Genomic DNA, 9,439 nt, shown 5'->3' on the forward strand with positions numbered 1-9,439 from the left:
ATTTTTTATATTATGTTCTTAGTAAATTGACACAATTGTTTTTGGGTAATCTGTCTCTTTATCTCTTGGATATTAATGTATGATATATTATTCTCATTTGTGATTATTTTTTTCATCTGGAAGCTGAATAAATAAGCTTTCCATTTAATGTATGGTTTGTTAGCATAGGACAGGGCTGTCCAAACTCGGTCCTGGAGGGTCGGTGTCCTGCAGAGTTTAGCTCCAACCCTAATTAAACACCTGAAGCAGTTAATTAAGCTCTTACTATACTAGAAGCTTCCATGCAGGTGTGTTGAGGCAAGTTGGAGCTAAACTCTGCAGGACACAGTTTGGACAGCCCTGGGATAGGACAATATTTGGCTGAGATACAACTATTTGAAAATCTGCAATCTGAGGGTTCCAAAAAAAAAAAAAATCTAAATACTGAAAATATAACCTTTAAAGTTGTCCAAATGAAGTTCTTAGCAATGCATATTACTAATCAAATATTAAGTTTTTAAATATTAAAGTAGGACATTTTACTAAATATCTTCATGGAACTTAGTCTTTACTTAATATCCTAATGATTTTTGGCATAAAAGAAAAATTGATAATTTTGACCCATACAATGTATTGTTGGCTATTGCTACAAGTATACCTGTGCTACTTAAGACTGGTTTTGTGCTCCAGGGGCACATTTCTTTTTACACTCTTTTTACTCCACCTAGGAACTATTAGTGTCCTGCTGTCATTCACCTTTATATTTAACCAGTGCCTGGGCTGTGATCTGAACACTCCACAGTGGGTCAGTCTCACTTACTTCACCCCCTTCATTGTCATCTTCCAGTTTGGATGGGCGGCCACCCAGATTTCCCATCTCTCCCTCATTCCCGAGCTGGTGACTTGTGAGCATGAAAAAGTGGAGCTCACTGCGTACAGGTAAACTCGTGCAGATCTGAGCATGTAATGATCAACCATTCTCGTGATTCTTGTTTGGAGGACTTTGTCTGTAGTGACCGGGATGATGTATTAGCTTTTTATTGTGTTTTGGTTGTATCCGTTAGGTATGCCTTTACGGTGATGGCTAACATCACAGTGTACGCAGTGGCCTGGCTGATGTTTCATTTTCAGACTCAGGAAGGAGATGATCCCGCCATTACGGAAAACCTTGGTCCGGTTGACATCCCTGTTTTCAGAGTGAGTGCTGATGTTCTTGTGCTGAACTGAACCCTTGGTCATTTCATCCTGCATTATAAAATAACTTAATTTAAAGACCCTAGGATTTAAAAAAAAATTGTGACCGTGTGTTCTAGTGTACTCCTAAATTATCTTTGATCAAATAAATATATTTAAAATTATGCTCTATATTACACACACTGCTAGGAGTTTTTTTTAAAGAAAAATTTAAAGAAAGAAAAGTTCTGATAGAACTAATACAAAATGATTAAAATAAATGCTGTTCTTCTGAACTTTTTGTTCATTAAAAAAATCCTGAAAGAAATGTCACCTTTTCCACAAAAATATTTAACAGCACAACTGTTTAACATCTGTCTGAACAGTAAGACGGGAACATTTATTTATTTTAGATCAGTTTCAATTTCTTTTCAGTATACATTTTGATATTCCAGCAAATTTCTCTCAGATGTTTCTTTAAATGAGTACCCTAGTAAAAAAAAATGTTTTTTCATACTAACTGTAGTTCAAATCTGTTAAAATATTTACTGGCATATTGCTTACTGATATAAAAATTATAATTAAACTTTATTTGGAGTGCTACTTGTGCACAATGCACATTTCTTAATATTAAGCCTATAATGTGTTTTAATGTCACTATTGATGAGGATTGTTTGATCTTTGAATAATATCAGTCTTTAAATGCAAGATATTTAAAGTGTACCTGAAGTATACTTGCAATAGCTCCACTTCAGCACAATCACATATACTTCAGTAAATCTTTAGTTGGACCTCAGCAATACTTCCACACAATTAAAGTGCATTAAGTACACAATTATTTGTTCCAATTTAGCAGACTTAAAGTATACCAGTTTAGTGTTTTTATTAAGTGTATAAAATATGTAAATGTATTTGTAGTATACTTCTACATACATTTTAGTATGTTTATTTTTCACTAGGGTAGTTAAATAGGTTAAATGCATATAATCAAGTTTGTTTTTCAGCTGATTTATTTTTTTTTTTTGTAGACTAGTCTTTTCAGTCTTTGCTTCTGTTGATGTTAACCTACCAGGCCTGGCAAAACAGCCCTGACAAGCTTCATGCAGTAATATCTGTTCACACTCAGGGTCTAAGTCTTACTGTAGTGGGCATTGGAGCTCTTTTCTCGCTGCTCTTTCACCTGGGCACAAGGGAGAACGGGACACGTCCCCGTCAGGAGGAGGAGGGCTCTAGTCCTGGGGAGCGCCAGCCTCTTCTTACCAACACCACTGTGCCTCCTCCCACCAGTCTGCTGCAGTGGAAGCACTGGCTGAGACAGCCATCATTCTACCAGGTTAGCAGGCGATACCCATGTTACTTTTCAGTGGCATGTAAGTTAGTTCTCAGCTTTTGTGATTCATAATAGTGAATAGTGGCTTGAAACACAATGTTATCACTTAATCACAGTGGTGTGAAAATGTTCAGGAAACAGTATTTAGTAACTGTCTGTAATAAGTCAATATAATCTCTAAACCCTGCTCTGTTATTCAGGTGGCTTTGCTTTATATGTCCACCAGACTGATAGTGAACCTATCGCAAACATACATATCCATGTATCTCACCTACACACTACTGCTTCCAAAGGTAAGACAGCTATAGTAATACTACACTTTGTATATATTATAGTAATACTACACCCAGTTCATCAACAAAAGCATTAAAGGAAAAATGCAGTGATCACTGTTTGATCCTCTTTTGCAGAAGTACATAGCCACCATTCCTCTGGTCATGTTCCTGAGTGGTTTCGCTTCCTCATTTATCATGAAGCCTCTAAGCAAGCTAATAGGCAAATGTGTGAGTATGAGTTTGCATTCGTGTGATTTTGAATTATAAAGCATATACCTCTTCCCCTTGTTGGAAGTGATTAACAATCCAGAGATACCAGTCAGTTTTGCTGCGTCATATACATGTGATCAAATTTATGAGTTGATCGCACACGAATGCCACCATAAATTTGTAATTACCAGTGGAGAAATGTGGGATTTCCTTTGAGCCCAAGCTTTATAAGTTGGAGGTTTGTCAGTTATAGATTTTAAAAACACCCGTTGTGCATTCTTGTTAAATTAGTGCTAAAAATCATCTTGTCTTCATCAGGAAGTAAAAAAGAAAACAAAATAGGAAATTGCCCATCAAGTCAATTTTATTCTTAACAAAATAACTGTTAAATCACGTTGCAAAACTTCCCTTCTATTCTTAATTAATGGCTGTTGTAATTACCAAATAGGATTTGGTATGAAAGCATTACAAATGCATTCCAATATCCCTGATATTTAGATTATTAAAAACATGATGGCTTCTTTGTCAAGTCGTTCTAAACCTTTTTGACTCCTGACTTGCTCTAATGATAGGATTGTTTTTAAAACTATTGTTGTTTTTTTATGTACAGAAACCAGTTATAAGTAACTTAAATAATTATAATTAAAATTAATATAATTACATTTCAGGATTTCAGAAGTTTTAAGAGCTGAATGTTCTTCAGGGGTTCTAGTCTTTTTAACCAATGATTTTACATGAATTTTTCAGTTGTTTTTGATTTACTGAATAAGGATTTAAAAAATATTTCAAGAGAGCTGGAGCCCTGATTCTTCCAAAAAAAGAGAAAAGAAAAGAGCCATTGAGTGGGTGAATTAAAATAAGAAATTTCTTGTGTAGTAGTTTTAGCTTATTTAAAGCTTGTTTTGTCTTGTTTTAAATCATTTTGAAAGTGAAAGCCGTGACATGTTGCCAAGTATGGCAAACCATATTCAGAATTTGTGCTCTGCATTTTACCCATCCAAGTGCACACACACAGCAGTGAGTAGTAAACACACACCGTGAACACACACCTGGAGCAGTTGGCAGCCATTTTGCATCAGCGCCCGGGGAGCAATTTGGGGTTGCTAAATGGCTCTTCAAGGTGGAAGAGAGCGCTGTACATCTACTCCTTTTTTTTCTTATCGACAGATGACCTATTTTCTGGGACTGTTGCTGATTCTTGCGTTCTCCTGTTGGGTGCTGCTGGACGCACACATGGGAGAAAAGGTGTATGGAGCTGCGGTCTTTCTCGGAGTGGGGTCCGCTACCATCCTGGTGATGTCACTTGCCATGACAGCCGAACTCATAGGAGACCAAACAGTAAGTGCTGATATCAGTCAGTAATGGAGAACTGAAAATGAACAGGAACCGCTTGAAGCAAATGTTTTGAGCGTATTCAGCGCTTCAGCACTGAACAAACTTCAGCAGTAACGCATGACTGAACCAGTACGATCTGCAGATGTTTACAGAAGTGAAAGGCATATGCTTCAGACTGGTTTCAAAAGTGTAAAAATGGATACAAGGAACAAAAATTGTGCTATTAAAGAAGTGTTCAAGTTTCTGATGAGACTTTTTTTCTTTTCCTCCTGACAGCAAAGCTGTGCTTTTGTTTATGGAGCTATGAGCTTCACAGATAAGGTGGCTAATGGTCTGGGGGTTATGATTATTCAGACGCTGCATCCCTGCCGGTAAGTGTGTATATCCCTGCATAGATGCATGCTAGAATTTGAAGTGAGTGAGAGACTGTTTTAATGGTTTCATTTTATGTTTAGAGTAAAATAAATAAAACAATATTTTGAGCATGAATTATTTTTAATATTTATATTTACGTGTGTGATTTCTCTCATATAGCACAATGATATGCTGTCCAGCCTGTGTGTGGTATTACCACTATATCATGGTCATTGTCACTGGTGGAATGGCCGTTTTAGCAGTGCTGAGCCTCTGCACGATCCTTATCTGGCCTATAAAGATTGTGCACTGTAAGACACTTGACAAAACTATCATTAATGTCTTTCTCGCTTTTAAACATGTACTTCCTCTTTGACTCTGTTTAATAGTGTTACTCGATAACCTCTTCACCTCATGGCTGACATGATGTTTTGTATTACAGTATCTATGCAAGATCATATGAATGGCTCAATAAACAGCAAAGACTTTAAGGGTGAGGGCAACATGTCAGCATCTGAAATAACAATCAGGAAACTGAACAAAATGATTATCTCCTCAAAAAACAATCAGAAACCTCAATCATCCACCTCTAATTTAAAGGGGTCAAATCATGAGGCAAATTTTCCTCAATATCTTGATAGATTTTAAGAAACCAGGCTGCATCATATTTATCTATTGATTGATTTTTTTTCTGTGACAACTAAATACTTTGCAGTTATTCTAAGCACACCTATTAAAAAAGCCCAGAATAACTAATGATAAAATGTGGGAAAGTTTGCCAAACCTTGTGCTTTTGAAGGTGAAGGTGGAAAATGTTCATGATTAACTGGATTATGACAATATAAGTGAATTTTTTTTCAGATAATAAAAGGATGATTCCATAGGTTTAAACTGCCATTCAAATGTTTAGGGTCGGTCATATTTATTGTGAAATATTACAATTTTAAAATGACTGTTTTGTATTTTAATATTTTAAGATGATAGTTATTCCTGTGATGGCAAAGCTGAATTTTCAGCATCATTACTCCAGCCATCAGTGTCAAATGATCCTTCAGAAATCATCTTATGTCAGTGCTGCAAACAACTGTACTATTACTACTTTTTTTGCAACAATATTCATTAATGAATAGAAAGTTCAAAACAACAGCATTTAAAAAAACTAAAATCTTTTGTTACATTATGAATATCTTTTCTATCAGTTCAGTGTGCCTGAATGATCAGTTTCTTTCAAAAAAATCATACTGACCCAAACCTTTGAACGGTGGTATACTGCACATGGATTTGTACATGTAATATCTGATGTTTGTATTGTTTTTGTAGATCTGCCTGAGGTGACTGGCCTTATGGGGAGTGATAAAGAGGACTCGGAGAGCTCTGAACAGCCATCAGTCGACTGAACATGCATCTTCAGCTGTGATGCAGAGAGCTTTTGGTTGACACTTACATCACAGTGGTGAAGGTTAGAAATCAGGTTTTGGTTTAGAATGATCTTTCACACAGGCCAGTGTTTGCTAATATAGTCTATATGGTGGCCACATCTTGACACATGAGAGAATTTCACTGAGAGCCAAATGTGTGGTGAATTTTTAGAGGTGATTAGTTGATATTACTCATGTGTCCTGTATTGTGGCTTTTCATTTCACAGTTCTCACTTAATCCAGCAGTCTCCATAAACAGACAGACTGTGAATTAGCTTTAATATGCACATTTTTTCATGTTTATAATTTAAAATTTGTTGTTATTTGTGATTTTATAAATTCAGATCAGTTCTTTCAATCAAATCTATAAAAACAAGGGAATTTATTTATATATGGACTCTGCAAAGCTATTGATGTTATTATGAAGTTAATGCAAGATGCACATGTTATGATTGATGCATCATTTCAGGTTATATTAATAAATCCATCTAACTGCTCCATAAGGGAATTCAAGAAAAGGGAAGAATTGCTATTTTAAATAAGGGGACATGAAGCCATGTGTTGTCATTTCAAGACATATTTTCAGGTGTGAGATCACTGTTAGGGACCAGAGAGTCAATGATGAGCTTTCCCCCCCTGTAACCACTAGCTTTTTGTTTTTTCATATTTTTATATATGCATAATTGTTTTCATATGCAAGACAATTGTCTGACAAGTTTTCTGTTCGTATAGTTTACTGAACAGAGTAAATGTTCTTTATGAACTGACATTTCTGTAACTTGTTACTGATTAGCAGGAATGCAGTGTCAGTAGTTTTAACATCTGATCAGCTGATCTAACGTGATGCTCAAGACTTAACACTTAAAATAAATTGTAAAACTGACGCTCAAATGTAACTGGAATCAATTATATAGTAAATTGTAGTGGAATCAATCAACAAAATGTTTGTAACAGACAATTGTATTTTATTATATTTGATGTCTTGTTCAATACATATGTTTTTGTCAAGTGTTTTTTTTTATCACACTGTTTTAATTAAACATTTATATTATATATGTTATAAACATATTTATTTATTCAGCAGGGAATCATTAAATTGATCAAACATTACAGTAAAGGTTTCTCTTTCAAATAAATGTTCTTTTCATTCTTCAAAAATACTGTTTCCACACAAACCTTACACAGTAAAACTGTTTTCAACATAAGTAATAATAATAAAAAAAATCAACATATTAGAATGATTTCTGAAGGGTCATGTGACACTGAAAACTGGAGTAATGATACTGAAAATTCAGCTTTGCTATCACCAGAAAAAAAAAAAACATTTTAAAATATATTGAAATAGAAAATAGTTATTTTAAATTGTAATATTTCCCAATATTACTGTTTTTAATGCATTTTGATCAAATAAGGTGAGACAACGAGACAACCTGTATGTACCTGTTATGTAGTTTTTGTCCACAAGGTGGCAAAAGAGTCCAAGAGGTCGATACAGGATCTGATGTTTAAATGCTAAATAATGCTTACCTGTTGTGTGCTGTCTATGTGACTGCATTCATTTCTGGATGCTGCAAACAATTTCACATATCACATTTTATTTATTACTTAAATGAGTATTACACAAGTATTTAGCTTAAATACATTAGCTTAATATGATGTCATTTCTCTTAATAAAACAGTGTGGGTAGTGTGTATGGTTTCAAAAAACAAGAGGTAATGGGCATGTGATTGTTTTTATTTTTTTTGGTTATTTATCCAAAACTGGAGTTAATTTAATGTGAAAAGCATTTCAGTTACACCTCTGATCTATTCCTCTCCTGTCATGTACAACACCACTCAAAATTGCCCACAGGAAAATCCCACCAAATATTTATTAATAACATCTTTGTTTTGAAGCGTAGGAATTAAATCAAAACCATGTGTTCAGCTGTATCCTATTAAGGGGGCAATTATCACTAATTGGAACAGCATTCATAGAAACCACTGTGAATTATCCATTATGTTATTATGTAACAATAGATTGTTTCAGAGACGCTGTACGGCACAGCACACAAGCGATGACTTTTCTTCTCTTTGAGCTTTAAACAATAACAGTGTTGTGTAGAAGTTACATGTCAGTACAGATGTAGCCTATTTTCTGCCTTTTCAAGCATTTTATTAGTACTTCCAAAGAAACCGTCTGTATTTTTGGACTGATCTCTGATCTGTGGATCATTTGTGAAAACGTATAGCTTTCCCATTGCATTATGAAGTTGTTCTCCCAAAAATAAATGTACTTACCCTCGGGCTTTCCGAGACAAGTTTGTTTCTTCATCAGAACAGATTTGGAGAAATTTAGCATTACTTCACTTGTTCACCAGTGGATCCTCTGCAGTGAATGGGTGCCGTCAGAATGAGAGTTCAAACAGCTAATAAAAACATCACAATTTCCTTTTTAAAATTTAATTCACATAACTCCAGTCCATCAATTAACATCTTGATACAGTAACTGAAAAGCTACATATGTAATAAATTAATCTTTGAGCTTTAAAAATTTTTTTAAAACGAGTCCTTTATTATTTATAATATCGCTTTCTTCAGTGAAAAAGTCATCTCATCTCAATCAGCAGAGAAATATGCACAGATCAAACCGTTCACAAGCTAAAACAGTTTTAAACAAATATGTTGGTGGATTTTAATGTGAGAGGACAACAGGGGAGAAATCGCTATTATGGACTGGTATTTGTGGCCAGAAGCGTCAGTTTAAAGTTAAAATGCCTTAATGATGGATTTGTTTATTACAACTTTGCTTCACAAGTTAAATGATGGACTGGAGTTGGTTTACTTGTGGATTGTTTTTATCAGGTGCTTAGACACTCATTTTGATGGCACCCATTCACTGCAGAGGATTCATTGGTGAGCAAGTGATGTAATGCCAAATCTGTTCAGATGAAGACTCCACATCTTGAATGGCTTGAGGATTAATACATTTCCAGCCATGTTTTTTTATTTTCTGTGAGCTGTGTGAGCCGGATCACACGGCGTCCATTTCTCCCAAAAAATAACTGAAATACTGATTCATCTGACCACAGTACACGTTTCCACTGTGTGATGGTCCATCCCAGATGCCTGCGAGCCCAGAGAAGTCGACGGCGCTTCTGGACACTGTTAACATAGGCCTTCCTTTTGGCACAGTACAGTTTTAACTGGCATTTGTGGATGTAACTACGTATTGTGGTACTTGTCAAAGGTTTGCCAAAGTAGTCCTGAGCCCATGTGGTGATATCGCTTATAGATGAATGACGATTCTTGATGCAGTGTCGCCTGAGGGATCGGAGATCACGGTTGTTCAGCTTAGGCTTGCGCCCTTGTCCTTTACGCACTGA

General features: G+C 35.4%; 1 protein-coding gene across 4 annotated transcripts in view; it reads left to right on the top strand.

The window, feature by feature from the left end:
* The window catches only part of LOC306881935 (major facilitator superfamily domain-containing protein 12-like), a 9,035-nt gene extending 1,832 nt beyond the window's left edge, over positions 1-7,203 (top strand). The window contains exons 2-11 of one of the 4 annotated variants that reach the window (XM_079436309.1): positions 708-918; positions 1,044-1,176; positions 2,279-2,485; positions 2,683-2,775; positions 2,893-2,985; positions 4,135-4,305; positions 4,579-4,673; positions 4,837-4,967; positions 5,099-5,149; positions 5,977-7,203. In XM_079436309.1, the coding sequence (XP_079292435.1) occupies positions 708-918; positions 1,044-1,176; positions 2,279-2,485; positions 2,683-2,775; positions 2,893-2,985; positions 4,135-4,305; positions 4,579-4,673; positions 4,837-4,967; positions 5,099-5,149; positions 5,977-6,053 (1,262 nt within the window). In that variant the 3' untranslated portion in view covers positions 6,054-7,203. Of the gene's footprint in view, positions 1-707; positions 919-1,043; positions 1,177-2,278; positions 2,486-2,682; positions 2,776-2,892; positions 2,986-4,134; positions 4,306-4,578; positions 4,674-4,836; positions 4,968-5,098; positions 5,420-5,976 lie in introns of those variants that run through there. The other 3 variants (XM_079436310.1, XM_079436308.1, XM_079436311.1) reach the window with 3 other exon arrangements.
* The last annotated feature ends 2,236 nt before the right edge of the window (positions 7,204-9,439 follow it).

This window comes from Barbus barbus (assembly GCF_936440315.1).
Source record: "Barbus barbus genome assembly, chromosome: 15".
Taxonomy (NCBI): Eukaryota; Metazoa; Chordata; class Actinopteri; order Cypriniformes; family Cyprinidae; genus Barbus; species Barbus barbus.